Genomic DNA, 26,897 nt, shown 5'->3' with positions numbered 1-26,897 from the left:
GTGGTGATGTCGGCATGGAGGGTGTGGCGGCAGTGCAGGCAGCACTTGGGGTTAGAGGGTATGTCGTTGTCAGCAATTATTTGTGATAACCATAGGTCTGTGGCGGCGAGAATTGATGCAAAATTACGGGTATTTGAGTTGCATAAGAGGAATAGAAGAATGGGTTTAGCTACCTGCAGGTTTGGGATTTTGTGAGGGGAGAGGTGCCTCCAGTGCTGCAAGATAAGCTTCTGTCGGAGGACGAAATTGAGATGGGGAAGGTATTGGATATTTACAAGGAACTGATGGAATGAAAGGATGCCTGGATGTTAAGTGCAAATGGGAGGAGGTGTTGGTACAGTTGGTGGGGGCCGGGTTATGGGGAGGGAGAGAGCGAGAGAGACAGCGAGAATGTGTATTGGCCTCGTCCCCCTGATAGCCCAAGACAGATTGTGTTATGTTGCAGGGACCCGGAGCCGCCGAAGGCAGGGATGTGGGTCAGTGACCTGGCAGAAGTCTTGCGGCTAGCGAAGATTAAGTTCTCTTTAGGGGCATGTTGAAGGGCTCACTGAGCTGGAAATCGTTCATTGATTTCTTCAAGGAGGGGTCAGCGGGGGGGGGGGGTTGGCGTAAAAACAGGGAAGGCAGGACGTGGCTGGGGGTTGGTGTCATGGGAGCCGGAGGGTTGGGGTTGTTTGCTGGGTTAATGTGATGTTCTTCTGATGCTCTTTGGTTGTTCTTTTTATGTTTTGTACATTTATATTTTTGGTGAAAAGCTTTGAAGAAAAATATTTTTAAAAGACTTGATTTTGCTTTTTCAAAACCATGTTGACTCTGCCCAATTACCTTGAGCTTATCAAGTGCCTTGGTATAAATTCTTTAATAACAGCATTTCACATTTTCCCTATGACAAATGTGCCAACAGGCCTGTAGTTTCCTGCATTCTATCTACCTCCCTTTTTGAATAACGGAGCTACATCTGCTATTTCCCAATCTAATGGCACATTCCTTGAATCCAGGCAAAGTTTGGAAAACTTAAAACCAAGGCATCAATTATTTCACTAGCCATTCTTTTAAGATCGTTGAATGAATTCCATCAGACCCAGACTGTCAGCCGCAGCTCCAACACTTTATTCCGTAGCACTTCCTTGATGATTGTAACCTTTCTGAGTTCCCTTCCTTCCAATTCCTGATTTGCTGCTATTTCTGTGATATTACTTGTATTGTGTATATGTAGAGAATTGCTTTGATGCTTTTTTTCCTTTGAAAATGTGGTTTTACGTTTGGATTAAATGTCGTCAGCAGGGATTAGATATTTCAGTCTGCTTGTCGACATTACGTTCACATCAATTTACACTAAGCAGAAGCATAATACTATCAAAGTGGCAACTTTAAGAATTAACTACTTAATAAAATGCGATCAAATAACTAATCTGCATAAAAAGGAAACAATCTGGTATAACTGCCACAGACCATTTACATACCGCAAATTGCAGTTCTGTACATTTAAGGTTTTAGTTTGCTGTTGGCAAAAGCACACTATTTATAGTGCACGTGGTTTAATAACTTGAACAACAGCCTAAAATCATGGCTGCCACAAGCATCCCGGTCACAATTTATTTATTTTAAACAAATGCTGGAATAGAGACCACATTAGCGAAAGGAATGCCAGAGCACAACCTGTACCAAAAGAGCATCAATAAGGGATTAAAAGCTAGGATGGCTTTGCAGCTCCGATGAGAGTCATCAACCTGAAACATTACCTTTGTTTCTCTCTATAGATTGGATTTGTTTATTGCCACATGTACCGAGGTACAGTGAAAAGTATTTTTCTGCGAGCAGCTCAAACAGGTCATTGAGAACATGAAAAGAAAAGAAAAGAAAAGAAAATACATAATAGGGCAACACAAGGTGCACAATGTAAATACATAGACACCGGCATCGGGTGAAGCACACAAAGTGTAGATTAGTCAGTCCATAAAAGGGTTGTTTAGGAGTCTGGTTACAGTGGGGAAGAGGATTCTACCTGACCTGCTGAACCTTTCCAGCATTTTCTGTCAGACTTCCAGTAACCGCAGTATTTTGCTTTCGTTAGGATCCATATATTGCTGACACTTTCATTACTAGCAAGCTTTATGATAGTTAGAAACTAGGTTGAACCTGGATTTGTTAGCTCAGACTTCTGGAAATATGCCAACTTAAAATTTTCTAGAAAAGTCAACTTGAACCGTGTTAATCTTGCTGGTAAAAAGGAATCAGCTGTTGTTTTCTACTATAAACTTAATAGGGCAGTTAATACCCCCTTCTCCATGCTGAAATTTTTTGGAGGCTATTTTTGTAATATTCAACCACAAGGACGTACACGCACGAGCTGTTTCCACTGGCCTCTATTTTTGTTATTGAACCATCTTGGCTTTTAGAATGCAGCACAGAATACCACAAGTGCTTGCTCTGTGATGACTCTCTTACTCCTGCACCTCTTTCTCAATGACTCTGGCTGAACTCATCAAATTCTCCTCTGAATAACGGGCAAAGGATAATTTACAGTAATCAATGGCCAAGGGTCTTACCCCCACAACCCAAAAATGTGCAGGGTAGTGCCCCTTAATTGGAAAAATTAAATAAAAATAAAATTTTAATAAAGCAATCACTGGTCAATAAGTCACGGTACAACACATTTCTTGTATCCACAATGTAAGCACCAACAATTAAGCACTTACTTTGAAGTATTGCTCAAAGATCTCAACCAACCTGAAAAATTATATCAACCAAGGGTTTACATGTGACAGAATCAATACTCTACACAGCTGCACTATGTTAGTCACTCTTTCATGCACCTACCCACGCTGGGGACTAGGATTTGCTGAAAATTAAAATAGCTAATCTAAAGACAATCAATATCTGCTGCAGTATACAGCATGGTTTGTGCTATGTTATTTTGACTTTCACCAGGAATAAAGCCAAGTGGCTGAGGTTTTCCACAGAAAAGTTTAATATTTTCAATATGAATTGGCAGTGTAAGTGCTGTACTGACTAGTTCGTGAATACATCTGGAAAACTCTTAATTTTACCGTATCATTATAAGGGGAAGGGCAGCACGGTGGTGCAGTGGATAGCACTGCTGCCTCACGGTGCCGAGGTCCCAGATCCGATCTCGGCTCTGGGTCACTGTCCGTGTGGAGTTTGCACATTGTGTTTGCGTGGGTTTCGCCCCCACAACCCAAAGATGTGCAGGGTAGGTGGATTGGCCACACTAAAATTGTCCCTTAATTGAAAAAAATGAATTGGCACTCTAAATTAAAAAAAAATAAATAATTATAAGGGAGTAGGAGTACAGAACGCAGGCATGAATTTAGTGCTGAAGGGAAAGGAGGCGCTACGTTTTATACCGTTTTCCAGTCTCCAGTAACTGATGAATGCTCCAAGGTATTAAATAGGTTAACAGGTGGGTGACTGATTGGTGAGAAGATTTTACCTCTCTGATTGGGGGCAATAGTTTAAAATCAGTGCTGGGGGAATATAATTATTGTATTGCTTACAGCATAACTAGTTAAATTACCTAATATAACTACAGATAACAGTTAGGTGATATTGCTAAACTCAACCTAATTAGTCAAAAACAAACCCAGTAAAGATGGTAGGACAGGTGGTGAGTTGCAGCTGCAGCATGTGGGATCTGGGGGTCACCAATCTGATCCACAGCAACCAAATCTAGAGTTAAGTGGCCTGCAGCTCCAGAAACTTCAGCTGAGTTGGTAAGCGGAGTCCCTAGTATTGGATGCTGCAATGCATCAGGTAGGGAGAAAGTTACCTGGACAGTTTGCTCCAGGCAGCAGTCACAACCCTTATCCAGGTACTTTTGATTTGGTTCATGATCTTAGACAGAGGGTGCAACTGCCAATGAAGCAGGTATGGGGACCCAGAAGGTAGCAATGGGGGAACCTCACACCCTGGCAATTGTTCAACATGTTGAGGTTCTTGCAGCTTGTATGAAAGAGAGTAGAGTGGGTGAGCAAACTGATGACAGCACCTTGGTGCTAGGAGCCATTCAAGTGGCGGTAGCAAAATGGAACGTAGCTGCAGTACGGGACAGTAAAATTAGGGAAATAGATATTGTTCTCTGCAGCCAATAGCACGAGTGCTGAAAGCTATGTTGCCTGTCCGGTGCCAGCGTTAAGGATTACCTCCAGGCTGGAGAGGAACTTCCAGCAGAAGCAGGATCTAGTTTGTCATGCTTCACACAAGTACAAAATGACATAGGTAGGATTAAGAAAGGGGTCCTGCTAAGGGAATATTGATCAGCTAGGGGCTTAATTAAAATGCAGAGCCACTACCAAGATTACTACCCGAGGCACAAGCAATTTGGTGCAAGGCAAACATGATCAGAGTTGAATGTTTCCCATTTTCTCTGTCTGTTCGCTTTGACAAAGAGTCATTGGACTGGAAACGTTAGCTCTTTTCTCTCCTTACAGATGGTGCCAGACCTGCTGAGATTTTCCAGCATTTTCTCTTTCGTTTCAGAGAGTTGAACGCGTGGTTGAAAAACTGGAGTAGGAAAAACGGGTTTCAATTCATGGTGCAAAAGTGGCAATGAGTGAGCTTTACCATTGGATGGTCTTCACCTGAACCAGATTGGTACCAGTTTCCTGGCAAGTTGTATAATTAGGACAGTAGAGAGGATTTTAAACTATATAGTCAGGAAAGGGTTCACACTAGGGTAGATTTGGAAAGTTCAAGAGGCAATATTACAGAGAAATGGTCTAATCTAATCTTTATTTGTGTCACAAGTAGGCTTACATTAACACTACAATGAAGTTACTGTGAAATTCCCCAAGTTGCCACGTTCTGGTGCCTGTTCGGGTACACGGAGGGAGAATTCCGAACGTCTAATTCACCTAACAAGCATGTCATTCGGGACTTGTGGGAGGAAACCGGAGCGCCCGGAGGAAACCCACAGAGATACGGGGAGAACGTTAACCAGGGTGTGCCAGAATGCACAGAAGGAGTGCAAGAGTAAATATGGTCAGAGTAGGGAAAAATAGCTTTAAACTTAGAGGAGGAAAAAGGTTCGGGTGGAGGGAGATTTAGAAATCCAAAGCTAAAGGTTGGGGCAATAGAAAATCGATGTGGGTAAAGCCAACCTGAATGGGACAGGAATGGACGGAGAGTTTATCAGTATTAGTACATTAGAGAGTAAGATTCATGCAAGGAATAGCAGTAAAACATTTTGAAGTCACTTTATATGAATGCACAAACCATCTGCAATAAGATGGATGAGCTTGTGGCACAATGAGGTAAAAGCTTTAGATCTAATCACCATTACAGAAACATGGTTATAAAGGAGACCAGGGTTGGGAATTAAATATTTCAGGGTACACACATTCTGAAAAGATAGGTAGAAAGAAAAAGAGGGGAAGCCCTGATAATAAAAAGGGCATAACGACATTAGTGAGAAAGAATCTTAGCTCAGAAAATCAGAAAGTAGAACCAGTAAGGGTGAAGATTAGGAATAACAAGGGTCAGAAAACACTGATAGGGAAGTTAATTGGCTTCCTAATAATAATCGGCTTATACTGTTGGACAGAATATTAAACATTAATTATTGCAGCTTATAACAAGGGGGACTTTAATCTTTGTATAGACTGGACCATTCAAATTGGTAACGGTGGTCTAGAAGATGAGTTAGTAAAATGCTTTCATGACAGTTTCCTGGAGCAATATATTGTAGAACTAAGTGGGGATATTCCATATCTAGTATTGTGCAATGAGACATGGTTCATGAGTAAAGTCATAGTAAGAGATCCACTGGGAAACAGTGAAACTGGGAAGTCAGTCAGATCAGCCATGTTCTTATGGAGGATCCAACTGGCCTACTCCTGCTCCTAACTTGTATGCAACAATGGTCTTGATACAATGGAGATTGAATTAAGTACACATTAAGTTTGAAACCACATAAACATATATAAGAAGCTGAAAATTAAACAAAGCCCAACACATAGGTATGACAAAAGTTGATTGGATAAACAGATTAACAGGAATGACAGTGAATAAAGATGGAATTATTTCTTTTTGTATTCCAATGCATCCCAATTGTGATTACTAAGGCCTTCTTTAAGAGGGTAAGCAGGAGCATTATGGGATTTGTGTGGGCGAGCAAGACCCCGAGGGTAACGAGAGGGTTCCTGGAGCGTAGCAGAGATAGAGGAGGGTTGGCGCTGCCGAATTTGGGTGGTTACTATTGGGCAGCCAACGTGGCAATGATCCGTAAGTGGGTGATGGTGGGAGAGGGGGCGGTGTGGAAGAGGTTGGAGATGGCGTCCTGCAAAGGAACGAGCCTGGGGGCGCCAGTGACGGCACCGCTGCCGCTCTCGCCGACAAGGTACACCACGACCCCGGTGGTGGCGGCAACGCTAAAGATCTGGGGGCAGTGGAGACGACACAGGGGAGCCTCGGTGTGGTCCCCGATCAGAGACAACCGTCGGTTTGTCCCAGGAAGGATGGACGGGGGGTTTCAGAGCTGGCATCAGGCAGGGATTAGAAGAATGGGGGACCTGTTCATTGACGGGACGTTTGCGAGCTTAGGGGCGCTGGAGGAGAAGTTTGGGCTACCCCCGGGAAACGTTTTCAGGTACATGCAAGCGAGGGCGTTTGTGAGGCGGCAGGTGAGGGTATTTCCGTTACTCCCGGCACAGGGGATTCAAGATAGGGTGATTTCGGGCGTGTGGGTCGGAGAGGGCAAGGTGTCGGCGATATACAAGGAGATGAAAGAAGAGGGGGGGCTTTGGTAGAGGAGCTGAAGGGTAAATGGGAGGAGGAGTTGGGGGAGGAGATTGAGGATGGGCTATGGGCTGGTGCCCTAAGTAGGGTTAATTCCTCTTCCTCGTGTGCCAGGCTTAGCCTGATACAATTTAAGGTGGTTCAGAGAGCGCATATGACGGGGGCGAGGCTGAGTAGGTTCTTTGGGGTGGAGGACAGATGTGGGAGGTGCTCAGGAAGTCCGGTGAACCACGTCCATATGTTTTGGTCATGCCCGGCACTGGAGGAGTTCTGGAGGGGTCTTGCAGGAACAGTATTTAAGGTGGTGAAAGTCCGGGTAAAGCCAAGCTGAGGACTAGCACTATTTGGAGTGGTGGACGAGCCGGGAGTGCAGGAGGCGAAAGAGGCCGGAATTCTGGCCTTTGCGTCCCTAGTAGCCCGGCGAAGGATCTTGTTAATGTAGAAGGAGGTAAAGCCCCCCAGCGTGGAGGCCTGGATAAATGATATGGCTGGGTTTATCAAGTTGGAAAGGATAAAGTTTGCCTTGAGAGGGTCTGCGCAGGGGTTCTACAGGCGGTGGCAACCGTTCCTAGACCATCTCGCGGAGCGTTAGATGAAGGTCGGACAGCAGCAGCAGCAACCCGGGGGGGAGGGGGACACATCGTTCGTTGGGGGGGGGGGGGCAGGAAGGGGGGTTTCTTTGGGGGCCATTTGAGCAAGAAAAAACATGAATGCCCCGGAAACTGACATGTACGGGATGAATCCAATGTACAAAGTTCTGTATTGTATTGACTTGCCATGTTCATGTCTGGCCACACGAGTTCTCTTTCTTTTCTTTGTTACGGGGGGGGGGGGGGGGGGGGGGGGGGGCGGGAGTTTGTAAGGTGGAAAATATTGTTGAAAAATTCTTAATAAAAACATTTAAAAAAAAAAAAAGAAATATTTAAACAACCAATTCTCAATGTTCAAGAAAAATAAATTCCATTCAAAAACAAAAGCTCAGCAAGGAGGGTCCATCTGTGGCTTGCTTTAAGGATCATATTTAATTAAAAGGGGTTGATAATGTTTCAAAGAACAGTAGTAAGATTGAGAGTATTTTAGAAACCAGTAAAAGAGCCACCAAAACATGGATTAAAAAAAAGGAGAAAATAGTATGTGTGATTAGGCTAGCCAGGAATATAAAAATAGACCGTAAGAGCTTTCACAAATTGTTATAACTTGCCTGCTTACCATTGGCTGGGGAGTAATGACAATCCCACAATCCTGTGGGAGTATGAGCTTCCCAATGAGGGAGGGGGGGGCGGAGAAATCATTAGCAGACTCCCTGTATAAATAAAGCTTGCCAGTTTGGAACCAGCAGGAAAGAGTAAGCGGCAAACGAAGTTGCTGCTGAGATATATATGTTATTTCTTTGTATCCTTGAAACTCGAGCTGGATTAATCGTGGCCCTCACAAAACTGGCGACGAGGGTTAAGGTGAATAGCTGTCTACACTGCTGAAGCCACCTCCCTGGATTTTTGTTGAATACAGGTTGGAAGTTGTTTTCTATTACACCATGCCTCTGTACGGACGTTTGCATGTTTTTGATGCTGCGCTGGAAAGCTGAAATCAGTACGCACAACGGATGCGTTACTATTTCCGGGCAAACATCATCACCGAAAATGAGCGCCAGGTGGTCATATTGCTCACCGCCTGCGGCCCGCATACGTTTGGGGGTGATTAGGTGCCTTACGTACCCAGCTGCGCCAGACACCAATACCTTTGATGAACTTGTGAATTTAGTGGGGCAACATTTTAACCCAACCCCGCCACGATCGTCCAACGTTACCGGTTTAATACCGCTGAGAGGACCCCAGGAGAATCCCTTGCCGACTTTCTATCCAGGCTACGCAGGATTGCGGAGTACTGTGACTATGGTGAGACCTTGTCAGAAATGTTACGCGACCGTTTGGTTTGCGGTATTAACAATGTGGCCACCCGGAGAAAGTTGTTCGCTAAGCAAACATTGACTTTTCAACAGGCCATTCAAATAGTATTGTCCCGAGAGAGCGCAGAACGAGGAATGCAGGAGCTACAGGGAATGGAGGTGCATGCCTTGGGGCGCAACCCCTTCTATCCGAAAACGTCCCCCCGCACTCCTGCGGTACATTGGGCGAGGCGACGTCCGGATCGACGTCAGTGGCCGTCGGACATTCCTCCCCGAAGGGAGCCTTCTCCAGAACCAATGGATGAGGAGCCATGTCTGTGTCAAGACTTGTAGGCGCCGACAGCGTCGCGGACGCCGATCCTGGTGGCGCCAGAGGCGCCGTCGTTCCGACCGAAACTGGGACCAGCCCAGGGGCCGTACCTTCCATGTGGATGAACCTGCGGCGACTACTCCTGAGGACGTGGAGATGGAGGACGACTGCCTGCAGCTGCATTGTGTGGCAGCTCCCCGTGTGGCCCCCATTAAGGTGACAGTACGGGTCAATGGTCACCCGCTTGAGATGGAGTTGGACACTGGCGCAGCGGTCTCCGTGATCGCCCAGAGGACATTCGCCGCATCAAGCAGGGTATACAGATCCTTACATTAACCGACACACAGGCCAGGTTGGCCACCTACACGGGGGAACCATTGGACAGTGCAGGAATTACAATGACCCCTGTTGTTTATGGGCGCCAGGAGGGGCGTTTCCCACTTATCGTGGTGCGCGGCCATGGGCCCAGCCTGTTGGGTCGGAACTGGTTGCGCCATTTGCACTTGCAGTGGCGGCATCCTCCAAACAGTTTCTGGAGGGTTGACTGAGGTGCTAGGACGATACCCAGATGTATTCCAGCCCAGTTTGGGGAAAATAAAAGGGGCCTTAGCCCGTATCCAAGTCGAACCAGGAGCCACGCCGCGCTATTTCCGGGCGCGCCCGGTGCCTTACGCCTTGCTCGAGAAGGTAGAAGGGGAGATCACTCGTTTGGAAACTTTGGGTATTATCAGGCCCGTCCGTTTCGCTGACTGGGCAGCACCAATTGTACCTGTAATGGAAGCCAGATGCCATAGTTCGCTTGTGCAGCGACTATAAACTTAGTGAATACGGCTTCCCGACTCGACCGTTATCCAATGCCTCGCATCGAGGATCTCTACGCAAAGCTTGCAGGTGGACTCTCGTTCACAAAATTAGATATGAGACACGCCTACCTACAGTTGGAGCTGGACCCTGCCTCCCGACCATATGTAACGATTAATATACACCGGGGCCTGTATGAATATACACGTTTGCCCTTTGGAGTATCCTCTGCCTGCGCTATTTTTCAACGCGTTATGGAGGGCATTTTGAGAGGTTTACCGTGTGTCGCTGTCTACTTCGATGACGTTTTGATCACAGGGACGTCGGAGCAGGAACATTTGGAAAATCTGGAGGCTGTCCTTAGAAACTTTTCGGAGGCTGGAGTCCGTTTACGTCGTACAAAGTGCGTCTTTCAGGCGAAGGAAGTAGTCTACCTGGGTTATCGGGTGGACCGCGAAGGTTTGCACCCCGTCGTAGAGAAGGTGCGCGCGATTCAACAGGCCCCCACCCCGACTGACACTTCGCATCTTCGTTCTTTTCTCGGCCTCGTAAACTACTACGGGAAGTTCCTCCCCAATCCGGCAACTACGCTGCCCCATTGCATCTTCTGCTAAAGAAAAATCACACCTGGGTTTGGGGTCAGCCGCAAGAAACCGCTTTCCGGCGGGTAACACAACAATTGTCGCCGTCTGGGTTACTAACCCACTATGATCCTGGAAAGCCTTTGCTAGTCACGTGATGCATCCCCGTATGGTATTTGGGCCGTCCTGTCCCACAAGATGGAGAACGGGGCCGAGCAGCCGATAGCTTTCGCCTCCCGCACACGGACTGCAGCGGAAAAAAAGTACGCGCAGATCGAGAAGGAGGGCCTGGCAGTGGTCTTTGCGGTGAAAAGTTTCCACCAGTAAGTGTATGGCCGCCACTTCATTATTGTGACTGATCATAAGCCTCTGCTGGGCCTTTTCAGATAGGATAAGCCAATACCGCCCATTGCTTCCGCACAGATCCAGCGCTGGGCTTTGTTGCTCGCTGCATAAGAGTATTCTCTGGAGCACAAACCAGGAACGCAGATAGCGAATGCTGACGCACTGAGCTGATTGCCTTTATCGACCGGCCCCATGTCGACCCCCACGACCGGTGAGGTGGTTGCATCCCTAAATTTTATGGACACCTGTCCTGTCACGGCATCACAGATCCATGAGTGGACCCAGACGGAGCCAGTCCTGTCAAAGGTTCGACACATATTCCTGTATGGTGGGCAGCATAGACAGCTCCCAGGCGAGTTGCGGGCATTTTCCTCCAAGCTGTCAGAATTCAGCATGGAAGACGGCATCCTCTTGTGGAGGACTCGTGTGATTGTCCCGGAAAAAGGACAGGAGCTGATACTAAGATGCTGATGGGCATCCAGGTGTGACCAAAATGAAAATGTTGGCCAGCAGTTATGTTTGGTGGCCAGGCCTCGACATTGAGAAGGTGGCCCAAAACTACTCCATTTGTCAGGAGCATCAGAAGCTTCCGCCGGCCGCGTCCCTACATCACTGAGAATGGCCAGGGCGGCCTTGGGCGTGCTTGCATGCAGATTTCGCCGGCCCTTTTCAAGGATCCATGTTCCTTTTATTCATCGACGCCCAGTCTAAATGGCTAGAGGTGCATAAGATGCTAGGCACAATGTCCTGCACAACAAGTGAGAAGATGCGTTTGTCTTTTAGTACGCATGGCCTCCCCGAGGTGGTCACGGATAACGGCACTCCATTGACCAGTGAGGAGTTTGCGAGATTCATGAAGATGAACGGCATACGCCATATCCGCACTGCCCCTTACCACTCGGCTTCAAATGGGTTGGCGGAGCGCGCAGTGCAGACATTCAAACGAGGCCTAAAGAAGAAGTCTTCCGGGTCAATGGACAAGAGACTCGCTCGCTTTTTGTTTTCGTATAGGACCACCCCCCATGCGGTGACTGGGGTAGTTCCCGTAGAACTCCTAATGGGCCGGAGACTTCGCACCCGCCTTAGTATGGTTTTCCCGGACATTGGCGCAAAAGTACGCCGCACACAAGAACAGCAGGGACATCAGCATCAGCCGATTCTGCAGTTTGCGCCTGGTGACCCAGTGTTCGTTCGCAATTTTGCTGGTGGTGCCCAGTGGGTCCCTGGCGTAATCTTGCACCAAACGGGCCCTATATCTTACCAGGTGCAAGCCCAGGGTCGTCACCAGCGCAAACATGTAGACCACGTTCGGTCCAGAAGACTATCCCTTCCAAAGATTCCCTGCCCGGAGCTCATTTCTACAGCCACAGAGACAATGGAAAGTAGTCCTCACAATCTTCCTCTGGTGCCTCATTCAAAGCCTGCGCAGGTCGTTACAGAACCGCGTGGAGATAGAGACGCCGAGATGACAGAGGCAGCAGACTCTGACTTCGAGATGGAGACACAGGACGTATCAGAGGGGGAATCCTCGGGTCCACGGGTCGCGGATGTACAACCGTTACACCGTTCATCACGGAAGCGCCGGTCTCCTTCTCGTTACACGCCGCCCGATCCAGCGCCTCGTGCAAATGGTGTCCGGCCTGCGGCTAAACGAGTCCGATGCCCTCCTTCGCCAGGGTCTTTGGTGGATTCCTTGGACTTTGAGGGGGGGGGGGGGGGGTGTTATAACCGATCTGCTTACCATTGGCTGGGGACTAGTGACAATCCCACAATCCTGTGGGAGTATGAGCTTCCCCAATGAGGGGGGCGGAGAAATCATTAGCAGACTCCCTGTATAAATAAAGCTGGCCAGTTTGGAACCAGCCAGGAAGGAGTGAGCAGCAAGTGAAGTTGCTGCTGCTGATGTATAAACATGTTATTGTAAATAAATGTTATTTCTTTGTATCCTTGAAACTCGTGCTGGATTCTTCGTGGCCCTCACAAAACAAATATAGAAAAAGGATGAGAGTAGCTGAAGTAAACGTTGGTCCTTTAGAAGCAGAGAAAGGAGAAATTATCATGGGGAATGAGGAAGTAGGAGAAACGTAGAACAAATATTCTGGGTTTGTCTTCACTGTAGAAAGTGTCATAATATACACACAGGTATATGATGGTGCACAGACAGGCAGTGATTGACACACAGGATGACCACTGAACACAGAAGCCAATCACCAGACAGGACACGACCACTATAAAGCCAGAGAGCACTAGTTTGCCTGCTCTCTTGGGATCCAGCCTCTGAGACACTCAGAGCCCGTGAGCAGCAACTAGAACATACACCATGTGGTAGTAAGATAGTCTAGTCAAGTTAGCCTCAGGTCTCCAGTCAAGTCAGCATAGTGTCAACCCACAGTTAAAGTATGTATGATAGTTAAGAGTTCAATAAAATAGAGTTGCATTTCTTCAAGTGTTGGAAGCCTGTCTTTCTCACTGCTGCAGTAAACGCAGTCCTCGCAGACCCGGCATACCCAACACATCATGGTACCAGTGAGTCATGCTCGAGTTTGACGGACCTACCTTGAGATAGTCTGCCTTTGACCAGCGATCAGCCATCCGGTAACATGGACAGCGTCCGTCCTCCCCCACAGCACCGCATCGCCGGCAACCTCGGTGCTAACTGGAAGATTTTCAAGCAGAAGTTCCAGCTGTATCTTGATGCCACCGACCTCGAAACCGCATCGGATGCCAGGAAGATCGCTCTCTTCCTCTCTACAGCCGGGGACCATGCTATCTACATCTTCACCTCCCTAATCTTTGCTGAAGGCGAGGACAAAACAAAGTTTAAAACAGTCCTGCTGAAGTTCGACAGCCACTGTGACATCGAAGTCAACGAGAGCTTTAAACATTGTGTGTTCCAGCAGAGGCTTCAGGGTAAGGATGAACCTTTTCAGTCCTTAACCCATCTCCATATCCTCGCGCAGTCCTGCAACAAAGGCTCCACTTCCGACTCCCATGATCCGTGACCAGATCGTTTTCGGGGTCAACTCCGATCCCCTTCGCCAGCAGCTCCTTAAAGTTAAGCAGCTCACCCTTACCATCGCCATCGAATCCTGCGTCCTCCACGAGCACGCTAACAACTGGTACTCCCATATCAAGGCGGCAGAGATGGCGCGGCAAGGCCCCCACGATGCGGAGCGGGTGCAGGCCCTAAAACAGCTCCAGGGCCTGAGTCTGGATGAGGGCGGCCATTTTGCGCGCTTTTCCCAGGCTCCTGCGCATGCACGCTACAACCAAGGGGACGGCGAGGCCAACGACCGAACTGCACAGGTGCGCACATCGTTCGACCGCACCGCGCATGCGCGGTGGTGCACGGAGCGTCCTGACGTCGGCGCCATGACGTGCAACTGTGGCTCCGCCCATTTAAAGCGGCAATGTCCCGCGAAATCTCGACACTGTCTCCAGTGTGGAAAGTTGGCCACTACGCAGCCCTGTGCATATCTGCTCAACTGCCCAATACACAGCGATCCCAGTCGCAGCGCAGGAATGTCCGGTAAGTACAGCAACCAGTAGCAGACTCCGACTCTGACATGGTTCCAGATTCCGACACAGAGTGCCTCACATCTCCATTCCGGGTGGGCATCACCACCAAGCATACGATGCTTTCAGCGAAGAAAGTGAAACAACTCCCAGTGATGAGCATTCATCCGGACGAGTGGTGTGCCATCCTTACGGTCAACAAGGCTCGCATACTCTTCAGGCTGGACACCGGCGCTTCAGTGAACCTCATTTCAAAGTCTGACCTCGACACCATCCACGTCAAGCCAAGCCTGCCAGCTTGACTACAATGGCAATGCCATTGTTGCCAGTGGCTCATGCCAGCTTGCGGTATCCCATCTTTCTTCAGAAGCAACCCTGCATTTTGAAATTATAGGAGCCAACAGATCTTCTCTGCTCGGTGCTCGGGCCTGCAAAATCCTGAATCTTGTGCAGCGGGTTCACACCATGTCATCCGCAGAGGCAACGGCCTCGCCGGATGTCAACTTCCAAGCCCAATTAGATGGCATCATAGCACAATACCACAGTCTTAGAAGGTATGGGTACACAACCTTACCGATACAGGATACTGCTGATGCCAAATGCCACACCTGTGGTTCATGCACCGCGTCGGTGCCGGCATCCCTTAAGGACCGCCTCAAGCAGCAGCTGCAAGACCTCCAGGACGAGGGCGTAATTTCGAAGGTCACTGAGCCCACTGACTGGGTTAGCTCCATGGTCTGTGTCAAAATAATGTCAGGGGAACTTTGCATTTGCATCGACCCCAAAGATTTGAACCATATCATGAGGGAACACTACCCCATACCTAAACAAGAAGAGCTCACCAGCGAAATGGCTCACGCCAAGCTTTTCACGAAGCTGGATGCCTCCAAGGGGTTTTGGCAAATACAGCTGGACGCGTCCAGTCGAAGGTTGTGTACATTTAACACCCCGTTCGGTCGCTACGGTTCGAACCGGTTGCCCTTGGGCATCATCTCCGCATAATGGAGCAAATGATGGAGGGCATCGAGGGGGTGCGAACGTATGTCGATGATATTATCTGGTCCACAACTCCTCAGGAGCACATCGATCGCCTCAAGCGAGTGTTCCACAGGATCCACGAGCATGGCCTCCGACTGAATAGAGCCAAATGCTCGTTCGGTCAAGCAGAAATAAAGTTCCTTGGCGACCATATTTCGCAGTTCGGTGTGCAGCCAGATGCAGATAAGGTGTCAGCGATCAACACCATGAAGACCCCGGAGGACAAGAAGGCGGTCCTCCGCTTCCTAGGGATGGTCAATTTCCTTGGGAAGTTTATCCCCAACCTGGTATCACACACCACAGCTCTCCGCAATCTTGTCAAAAAAGCTATGGACCTCCAGTGGCTCCCCGCTCATGAGCAAGAGTGGCATGAGCGCAGGGTGAAACTCACCAATGCCCCGATACTGGCGTTTTTCGACTCCGCCAAGGAGAACAAGATCTCCACTGATGCGAGCCAGGCTGGCATTGGGGCAGTACTCCTCCAGCGGGACGAATCCTCCTCCTGGGCCCCAGTCGCATATGCCTCTACAGCCATGACACCTACTGAGCAACGATACGCTCAGATTGAAAAAGAATGCCTGGGCCTCCTCACAGGGATTGACAAATTCCATGATTACGTGTATGGACTCTCCAAATTCACGGTCGAGACAGACCACAGGCCATTGGCTCACATCACCCAAAAAGACCTCAATGATATGACGCCACGGCTACAATGTATCCTCCTCAAACACTATTTCGACCTGGTCCACACCCCGGGCAAAGAGCTCATTGTGGCCTACGCACTCTCTAGATCCACCACCACACCGTGTGAGCAGTCGGACTTTGTCTGTCAGATAGACGCTCAGGTGAAGTTTTGTGCATCCAACTTTCCGGCCACTGATGAAAGGGTCGTGCAAATTCGTCAGGAGACAGCCAGGGATCGTTTACTCCAGCGGGTAATACGACATCTCACTGATGGTTGGCAAAAGGGGCAGTGCCCCCAGTTTTATAATATAAAAGACGATCTAGCAGTAGTGGACGGCATATTAATGAAGCTGGACAGGATAGTAATCCCACAGAGCATGCGCGAGCTGGTCCTCGGCCAGATCCACGAGGGTCACCTGGGGGTCAAAGTGTCGCCGTCAAGCCGGAGAGGCAGTATATTGGCCAGGCATCAGTCAGGATATCGCCAACATGGTCCTCAATTGCCCAATGTGTCAAAAGTTCCAGCTGGCTCAGCCCAAAGAGACTCTACAGCCGCATGAACTGGTGTCCTCCCCATGGCCCAAAATTGGTACTGACCTCTTTCATGCAAAGGGCCTCCTCGTGGACTACTTTTCCAACTATCCCGAGATGGTCAGACTGACTGACCTCACATCAGCAACAGTCATCAAGGCATGCAAAGAGACTTTTGCCCGTCATGGCATTCCACTTACAGTTATGACTGATAATGGCCCTTGTTTCTTCAGCCAGGAGTGGACGGATTTTGTCCGACTGTACAATTTTACACACGTCACTTCAAGCCCCCACTAACTTCAGTCGAATGGGAAGGCTGAAAAGGGGGTCCACATTGTTAAAAGACGGTTGTGCAAAGCTGCTGACTCTGGTTCGGATTTTAACCTGGCGCTGTTAGCCTACCGGGCGACTCCTTTGTCCGCTGGCCTGTCCCCAGCACAGCTGCTAATGAACCTCACACTACGGACGACGGTGCCGGCTATCCACATCCCGGACTTGACAATTTTCCGGTCCTGCAGAGGATGCAACAGTCTCGGGATCAATGCAAATCGGCGTACGACACCCACGCCACAGATCTCCCTGCTCTGGCTCCTGCTGACCGAGTTAATGTTCAGCTACCTGACGGTGGCTGGTCTGCCACGGCTGTGGTGGTTAAGCAAGTGGCCGAGATCGTTCCTCGTTCGCATACATGATGGCTCCTTTCTTCGGCGTAATAGGCAGGCACTGCGGCTACTTTCACCCCCGCCACCTGAATGTGATGTCCCGCCTCGCATGCTGGTTCCTCAGGACGCACCCTTCCACGAGGCCACCGATTTGCCAGTTCTTTTACCGACCTCTACATGGGAGGCAGTTGCGCCCGTTCAAGTGCAGGCAGCCCCTGACCCATCCTTGAGGCGGTCAACCAGAATTCGCCGCCCGCCACAGAGACTGAATTTATAGACTGAATGTTGCATTACCTTGTGATCCGTTTACACATCTGTACATATTGTTTCTTCCTAATTTGTTATCTGCCCTCTATCTGCAAAGAACAAAGAAATGTACAGCACAGGAACAGGCCCTTCGGCCCTCCAAGCCCGTGCCGACCATGCTGCCCGACTAAACAACAATCTTCTACACTTCCTGGGTCCGTATCCCTCTATTCCCACCCCTTCAGGTATATGATGGTGCATAGACAGGCAGTGATTGACACACAGGATGACCACTGAACACACAGAACACAGCAGCCAATCACCAAACAGGACACGACCACTATAAAGCCAGAGGGCACTAGTTTTCCTGCTCTCTTGGGATCCAGCCTCTGAGACAGTCAGAGCCCATGAGTAGTAAGATAGTCTGGTCAGGTTAGCCTCAGGTCTCCAGTCAAGTCAGCATAGTGTCAACCCACAGTTAAAGTATGTATGATAGTTAAGAGTTCAATAAAATCGAGTTGCATTTCTTCAAGTGTTGGAAGCCTGTCTCTCTCACTGCTGCAGTAAACACAGTCCTTGCAGACCCGGCATACCCAACACATCAGAAAGCACAAGTTATATTCCAGAAATAGAGGACAACCTAACGACTAAGAAGTGTGACAAAATTAAGATAATTAATATCTGCAGAAAAAGTACTGGAAACACTCAAGGGACGAAAATCCAATAAGTCCCCAGGACTTCATAGCCTATATCCCTGGGTTCTAAAAGAGATAACTAGATAGTGGATGCACTGGCTATGATTTTACAAAATTCCCTGGATTCTGGAATTGTTACAGCAGATTGGAAATTAGCAAATTACCACTAAAATTCAATAAAGGAGAAAGAGAGAGAATACAAGGAACCACGGGTCAGTTAGTCTGAAATTAGTCACAGGAAAAGTGTTGAAATCTGTTATTAAGGAAGTCTTAACAATTCACTTAGAAAAACAGTCTGGTTCGGGCAAGTCAAGATGGTTTCCGAAAGGAAAACTGTTTGACTTAAGAGTTGTCGGGTTTTTAAGAGTTTTTTGAAAATGCAACTAGAAGAGATGTAGAAAACCTAGACTTCCAATAAGGTGCCACACTAAATGTCAACAGGCAAGATGAAGGCTCATGGATTTGTGATGATATATTAATATGGATAAAGGATTGGTTGCCAGACAGAAAGCAGAGTAGGAATAAATGGGGCATTTTGAAGTTGACAGGTTGGGAGTACTGGTGTGTCGCAGAAGGCCCCAGCTATTTAAAATCTATATCAATGGCTTAGATGAAGAAACGGAGAAATGTACCCAAATTTGCTAATGACACAAATTTAGGTGGAATTACAAGGTGCAAGGAGGACACAAGGAGGCTGCAGAGTTATAGACAGGTTAAACAGCTGGGCAACAAGGTGGCAGATGGAGTATAATGTGAGGAAATGTGAGTTTATTCATTTTGGTTATAAGAGTAGAAAAGCAGAATTTTTTCAGAAGACATGTAACTTATGGTGTTCAAAGAGACTTGGATGCACTCATACACAGAACACAAAGTCAGCATGCAGATACAGCAAGCAATTAGGAAAGCAAAGGGGGTTAGAGCATAAAAATAAAAAAGTCTTGCTGCAATTGTGTAGGCTCTGTAGCCAGTTAAAATGGCTAACTCCCGATTTAAAATGGCGAACGGCAAAGGCTGATGGGAAAGTCAGCCAACAGGACAAAAACGAGCAGCTGCAGGTTGACTGTGCATTTACCTCTGGAAAGGCCAGACAAGATCGATACCAGCAACCATCAGCATAACAAAACACCAGCCATCTGCATACTAATGAGCAATCCCCAGGAACAATAAGCAACATTTAGACACAAAGCAAAACCAGACTCTTCGGCGCCAGCAGAAGCCTACACAAAAGGAGGTGAACGACCACCTCAGGACCGCCCATCCATCAGGGAACCGCTCCAGCACTGGAGAAAATCGAACCAAGTGATTGGGACAAAGTCCAATCACTTGGAACCAGATACAGGGTCCACCCCGAAAGGCGGGAAGCCCCTGGGGACTATAAGAATTAAGCCCCAAGTTCAAATCGTTCTTCTTGACCGGGTCACTCAGCAACACGAACCAACCCTTGACAGTGACCGGTTCAGCCGCCGCCGATATCCAGTAAGTCTTACTTCAACGCTCGCTACGAGATAGGCACTCCTAGCTACCAATCTGTACCAACTTCAAATCCCGCAGGCTCAGAACCCGAACGAAAGGCCATTCGTTTCCCTGACCTGGTGGGCCAGTTCCAAGTTAAGTATTGGCCTGTTAGCTGTAGAAGTAGCTTAGATGTAGAATTTGTACATGAGTAGTGATTACTGTGTATAATAAATGTGCTCGGATTTAAATCTTACTAAGCGGTGTATTGGATTATTGATCAGTACTCGGACTTGAACCACGTGGCTGTATCATAAAGATACCTGGCGACTCAAGAGCAAAGGTGATAAAACAGAGCAATTAAACTACGGCAAAAGTTAGCAACAGCTCAATGAGACCACACCTGGCATACTGCGTGTAATTTGGTCTCCATATCTAAGGAACAATATATATATTGGAAGTCGTACACCAAAGATTCACTGGATCATTTTTTGGGACGAGAGTTTATAGTCAATGATGAAATGCTGAGTAAATTGGTTCTAATATTTTCTGGAGTTTAGAAGAATGAGAGTTAATCTCATTGACATATTCAAGATTATGATGGGGATTTGACAGGGTAGGCGCGGAGACATTATTTTTCCTGGCTGAGGAATACAGAACAAAGGATCACAGTTTCAGGATAAGGGACTAATCATTTAGAACCAAGATGTGCAAAAAATTTGTCTCCAAAGGGTTGTGAATCTTTGGAATTCTCTACCCCAGATGGATATTGATGCTCCATCATTGAATATATTTAAGACTGAGATAGCTTTTTTGGTCTCTCAGGGAATCGAGGGGTATGGGCAACATGCAGGAAAAATGGAATTGAAACCCAAGATCAGCCTTGATCACTTTGAATACTTGAGCAGACTTGACTGAATGAATGATCTAATCCTGCTCCTTTTCTTATGTTATGCTCTTCTAAATGTTTGGGTTGAGTTGTGATTACATGGATGCATCTTTCCCTCCAAACAAAACCAATAACCTCTTATTTTTAAAACTTCATTCCAATGAAGCTATTTAGTTGGGGAGAGATAGAATGAACAAGATACTGACAAAGACAAATATTAAAAGAAACTAAAATATTAACAACGTAAACTGCACTTGAAAATATCACCCATTAATTCAGTCCTAAATAAAAGCTTGCAATTGTTACTCACTGATTTGGAGTTCCAGGTGGAGAACGTGAAGGGAGACTTTGTGTTTCAAGTCGGTCATCTGACAGTGAATTTCTGCTTACTGATTCCCAGTCTATCCCGCTCATCATCTTTCTCGTTAATGGTTTACTGGGTGATCTGAATCATTAAAGGCAAAGAAATTACATCTTTTTAAAACAAGGCTTCAAGGGGAGGGAACGTCATCAATTAGGTCTTAACATTATGTTGAGACAATAATATAGATCTTGCATACAAGACAGGCCTAAAGCTACATTGTACAGTAAATGTACATTGCTTTAAATATGACCCCTCTAATCTTCTACATCTCCAATGAACGCAGATTAAAACATCAATATATGAGCAGCAACACCTCTACAATATGATTCACCACAGACTTAAGTAATCATACTGATCTGGTGATTACAGTTATTAAATACATGATCCTGATCTTACAATGCCTCGAACCAAGCAGTCATAATTACCATTTCTGTTGTAAACTGAACAGCTTAAAAGAACACTAATTTATGAATAACAAAGCAGTAAAACATGTATATTACATTCCCACAGCCTCACCGTCCACATTTTCTTCCCCATAACTTGTTCCTTTTCAGACATTAAGCAGTGTTGCAAGCAGATATTCTGAACATTTATGCCTTTATACAAGTTTTCCCACAATAGGGTAAATGGAAAATCATGTGATTAACATACACCTCCATCTGCCTACTCATCTCTTTCACTGAACTACATTTGTATACTTAGGCTATAATTTAAAGTTACCTGTGATACATGCATATTAATCTATTTAACTTAATTTCTTTCAAATTATAATCGGAAACCAAAGGCACGCTGTAATTTGTTGTGCATTTTCTAACAACTGAAGGAAAACTATCTCAACAGTTTTAACTTCTGGGTCCCACCCACACTCAAACTGCTTTGACGGATTTCCTGTGCAATTTGGAAATTTCGCAGAAAACGTAACCACATTGCATTAGTGAGCTGTTCTCAGCCGTGGTTTTTCTGACCACCATGGTTCTGTCTGCACTGCCATTTCGACGGTCACATGGAAAATATGCCAATAACCAAATTTACTAAATTCTTGTGGTATAAAGCGCCGTATAAAATTCCTTTCCTCTCCAAGTCTCGCCCTTCTATTTTGCCTTTACCACTCCCCTTCCCAGATGCTATTCCAATTTATTGTATAATGTTCCAAAATATTGATAAACACTACAAGTATCCCAGAACTTCCATAAACAAGTTTTGAACCTGCATCATAACCATTAGTTCACCCACAGTCAGATTTTGGTGACCGTGATCTGTAACAACATCTTTTAGTGCCGGCAAACACTCCAAGGCGGAGTGCAATCAGAAGAAATTGACAATTTGTGGAGGAAGGTGATATTGGAGAGGTCTAAAAGGTAAGTTTTAAAGAAAGTCTTAAAAGGAGAGACATATGGGGAGGCAGAGAGATTTAGAGAAGGAATTCTAAAACTTGGGGCCTAGGCAGTGAAAAGTGAATATTTCCATCTGAACACTTGTGCCAGAGTAGTTTTCTTTAAGGTGAATTTTATACATAAAAGGACACATTTAGATAATTCATCCATTTCTTTTGAAATGGGTTCAACACATAACAGTGAAACAAATTGACAAAATTAAAAAGAAAATAGATGCATATGGGCTACACTATATTAATGTTTCCGATATTACATTAAACAACAAAATCAAACACTTTTTCTATTATTTTATTCTTAACACGTCAATTTGATCATATAGTTAGCAATGAGAAAAAATATCAATAAACTGTACTGTCAATTCAGTGAAGAACAAATATGGAATCTAGCAGAAAAACCCTAGTCTTTTTAAATAAGATGTGAAAGCTGTCAACATAGGTACAACCTTTAGAGATAACAAAACTAGCTAGATGTGGAACTGAAAAGATGATTTTTTCATAATGATTGTAATTTCCTTATTCAACAAAAAAAAATACCTCAGTATTAAATAGGGTGATTTTCTTTGATTGATTGATTTGATTTGTCACATGTACTGAGGTACAGTGAAAAATATTATTCTACATACAGACCATACATGAAAAAAGAACCATAGGACATGCATAAATACAATGTAAATACAGAGACACTGGCAGTGAGTAAAGTATACGGAGTGTAGTACTACTCAGTAGAGAAGATGTGTGAAGCGATCAGTTAATTCCATAAGAGTGTCATCCAGGAGTCTGGTAACAGCAGGGAAGAAGCTGTTTTTGAACCTGTTAGTGCGTGTTCTCAGACTTTTGTATCTTCTGCCCGATGGAAGAGGTTGGAAGAGACAACAACCCGGGTGGGAGGGGTCTTTGATTATGCTGTACGCTTTCCCTAGGCAGCGCGAGGGGTAGACAGAGTCAATGGATGGGAGGCGGTTTCACGTGATGGACTAGGCTGCATTCACAACTCTGTAGTTTCTTACGGTCTTGGGCCAAGCAGTTGCCATAATCAGGCTTTGATGCAGCCAGGTAGGATGCTTTCTATGGTACATCTGTAAAAGTTGGTAAGAGTCAATATGGACATGTCGAATTTCCTTAGTTCCCTGAGGAATTAGAGACGCTGCTGTGCTTTCTTGGCTGTAACGTTGACGTGGGTGGACCAGAACAGATTGTTGGTGATGTGCACACCTAGGAATTTGAAGCCGTCAACCATCTCCACCTCGCCACCATTGATGCAGATAGGGGTGCATATGATATTTCGCTTTCTGAAGTCAATGACCAACTCCTTGACTTTGCTGAAGTATAGGGAGAGATTGTTGTTGTTACACCACGCCACTAGGCTCTCTATCTTCCTCCTGCACTCTGATTCATCGTTGTTCGAGATCCGACCCATGACGGTCGTGTCATCAGCAAACGTGTAGATGGAGTTGGAGCCAAATTTCGCCACAGTCGTGTGTGCATAGGGAGTATGGTAGGGGGCTAAGTACGCAGCCTTGCAGTGTCTCAGTATTGAGGGCTATCGTGGAGGAGATGTTGTTGTTTATCCTTACTGATTGTGATCTATGAGTCAGGAAGTAGAGGATTCAGTTGCAGAGGGAGGAGCCAAGTCCTAGGTTTCTGGATTTAGATACGAGCTTGGCTAGGATTATGGTGTTGAAGTCAGAGCTGTAGTCAATGAATAGGAGTCTGACGTAGGAGTCCTTGTTGTTGAGATGCTCTAGGGACGAGTGTAGGGCCAGGGAGGTGGCGCCTGCGATGGACTGGCTGTGGCGGTACGAGAATTGCAGTGATCAAGGCAGTCTGGAAGTTTGGAGTTGACGACCAACTTCTCGAAGCACTTCATAATGATAGATATCAAGTCACTGGACGGTAGTCGTTGAGGCACGTTGCCTGGTTCTTCTTTGGCACCGGTATAACGGTGGTCTTCTTGAAGCAGGTGGGAATGGGAGAGGTTGAAGATATCCGCAGGTTGTATGCACAAGAAATTATATGACATAATTATTATTTTATTGTCGACCAGCATTACCTGTCAGCCTGGCAACCTCTCCCCATCTGAGTCAGGTGGCCATACCTTAACCCACGCTCTTGGAGCACAAAAGCTTGGCTGAAATTTTAATGCGACACTGAAGGATCTTTGGCAGAAGTGCCTCTTTTTCAGAAGAGGTATTAATCTGAAATTCCCTTTTCTTGTAGAGGTAGTGCAAAAGATTGCATGGCTCTATTCAAAAAGTAGGTGATGAGTAGCTCCCAAATATCTTTATCAACATTCACCCCTCAACAGAAGATGTAAACTGGTTGTTTATCTCACTGCTGTTTATGGAGTCATGTTTGCTTCAATATGTGACTACATTTCAAAAGTAATAAAACAACCAGAACTTCCCAGGCAGTTGTAAAAATACAAATTCTATTTTGTTATGATTTAAAAGCGATAAGAAAATATTCATTGAGCCAGCTGTTCTATTATTGCCCAAAGTTTTAACTTGGGAATCCCCATTCAAATCCTTCATAAACAACTTAGAACTTGATTGGATTTCAGAATAAAAACAGAACTACTCCAGAACAGAGAAGTGAGAGAATTTTGGCTTGTGCTGCAGACAGACAAAGCACTTCCTGCTTTCTTCAATTATGTGAGGTCACAACAGCCATGATTGATCTGGTGATTTCCTCAGGTTTGGTTTAATCGATGCTTGACCTATGACCCAAGGCCATAAATGACCATCAAGACAGCAGTTTAGATAGAGCATTTAGGGCGAAGGGGATCAAAGCATATGGGGGGGAAAGTGGGATTAGGCTATTGAGTTGGATGATCAGCCATGATCATGAATGGTGGAGCAGGCTCGAAGGGCCAAATGGACTCCTTCTGCTCCTATTTTCTATGCTTCCAATATGCTTTATTACAACTTTTGGTGAGTTATGAAAATTTGGTTTTGATTTATCTGAAGAGCGATTTATCTGAAAGGGTGGCACAGTGGTTAGCACCGCTGCCTCAATGCCAGGGACCCTGGCCTTGGGTGACTGTGTGGAGTTTGTACGTTCTCCCAGTGTCTGCATGGGTGTCCTTTGGTTTCCTCCCATAGTCCAAAGATGGCAGGTTAAGTGGATTGGCCATGCTAAATTGCCCCTTAAGTGTCCAAAGATGTGCAGGTTAGGTGGGGTTACAGGGATAGGAACATTGGACATGAGTAAGCCATTCATCCCCTCGAGCCTGTCTTGCCATTTAATTAGATTACGGCTGATCTGTGGCCTAACTCCACATACCTGCCTTTGGCCCATATTCCTCAATATCTTTGCTCAACAAATATCTATCTATCTCTCAGATTTTAAATTAACAACTGTTCAAGCTACAACTGTTGTTGTGGGAGTGCGCCAAACTTCTCCCACCCTTTGGGTGAAGAAGTGATTCCTAATATCTCTCCAGAATGGGCTGGCTCTAATTTGTAGACTATGACCCCTAGTTTTAGAATATCCATCCAGAGGAAATAGTTTATCTTTAACTACCCTGTCTTTTCCTGTGAACATCTTGAAGACTTCAATCAGATCACCTTTAACCTTCTAAATTCTAGCAAAAACAGGCCTACTTTGTATAATCTTTCTTGTAACTTAACTCCTTGTAGTCCATGTGTCATTTTTGTAAACCTATGTTGCACTTCCTCCAAGGCCAATATATCCTTCCTCAGGTGTGGTGCCCAGAACTGCTCACAGTACACCAAGTGCAATTTAACCAGGGTTTTGTACAGCTGCTGCATAACTTGTGTCTTTATACTCCAATCCTCTAGATATAAAGGATAGCATTCCATTAGCCTTTTGATTATTTTCTCCACTTGCTTGTGGCATTTTAAAGATCGAGTCACCTGAAAGTCTCTTTGGACATACACTGTACTTCACCTCTTCCCATTTACAAAATACTCTGTTCTATTCTTTTTAGTTTAAAATGGATAACCGCACCCTTGCTTACATTGAATTCCATTTGCCACAATTTTACCCATTCACCTAGTCTGTCAATAGTAGCACAGTGGTTAGCACTTTTGCTTCACAGCGTCAGGGTCCCAGGTTTGATTCCCAGCTTGGGTCACTGTCTGTGTGGCATCTGCACGTTTTCCTCATGTCTGCGCGGGTTTCCTCCGGGTGCTCCGGTTTCCTCCCACAAGTCCCGAAAGACATATTAGGTGAATTGGACATTCTGAATTCTCCCTCTGTGTACCCGACAGGCGCCGGAATGTGGAGATTTTGGACTTTTCACAGTAACTTAACTGCTGTATTAATGTAAGCCTACTTGTGACAATAATAAAGATTATTATGCTATCATCTGGACAATGCCATCTAACTTTTGTATCATTGGAAAATTTGGATAGAAGACTTTCTATGCCATCATTCAAGTCGTTAATGAATGTGAATGGGGCTGGGACGTTCCCATGGCCCCTGGAATTGGACAGAGCGCACAGAGCCCTCGCGAGGAAGTCCGGAGCGAACGGAGCGCCGAGGGCCTTGGTAGTACGCTTTCACCGTTTCATGGACAAGGGACGCGTTTTGCGGTGGGCCAAGAAAGAACGGAGCAGCAAGTGGGAGAACTGTGAGTTGTGCAATTATCAGGACCTGGGAGCGGATTTGGCCAAGAGGCGAGCTGGGTTCAATCGGGCAAAAACGACCCTCTTTAAGAAGGGGGTGAAGTTCGGGATGCTGTACCCAGCCCACCTGTGGGTCACG

General features: G+C 46.3%; 1 protein-coding gene across 6 annotated transcripts in view; it reads right to left on the bottom strand.

The window, feature by feature from the left end:
- Nucleotides 1-26,897, bottom strand: part of ptpn4a (protein tyrosine phosphatase non-receptor type 4a) — a 428,661-nt gene that overhangs the window by 111,765 nt on the left and 289,999 nt on the right. For all 6 annotated transcript variants that reach the window (XM_072470160.1, XM_072470166.1, XM_072470164.1 and 3 more), the window contains one exon: nucleotides 20,723-20,857. In XM_072470160.1, the coding sequence (XP_072326261.1) occupies nucleotides 20,723-20,857 (135 nt within the window). The remainder of the gene's footprint in view (nucleotides 1-20,722; nucleotides 20,858-26,897) is intronic.

Source organism: Scyliorhinus torazame, chromosome 2 (genome assembly GCF_047496885.1).
Source record: "Scyliorhinus torazame isolate Kashiwa2021f chromosome 2, sScyTor2.1, whole genome shotgun sequence".
Lineage (NCBI taxonomy): Eukaryota > Metazoa > Chordata > Chondrichthyes > Carcharhiniformes > Scyliorhinidae > Scyliorhinus > Scyliorhinus torazame.
This window is presented reverse-complemented; position numbering and strand designations above follow the sequence as displayed.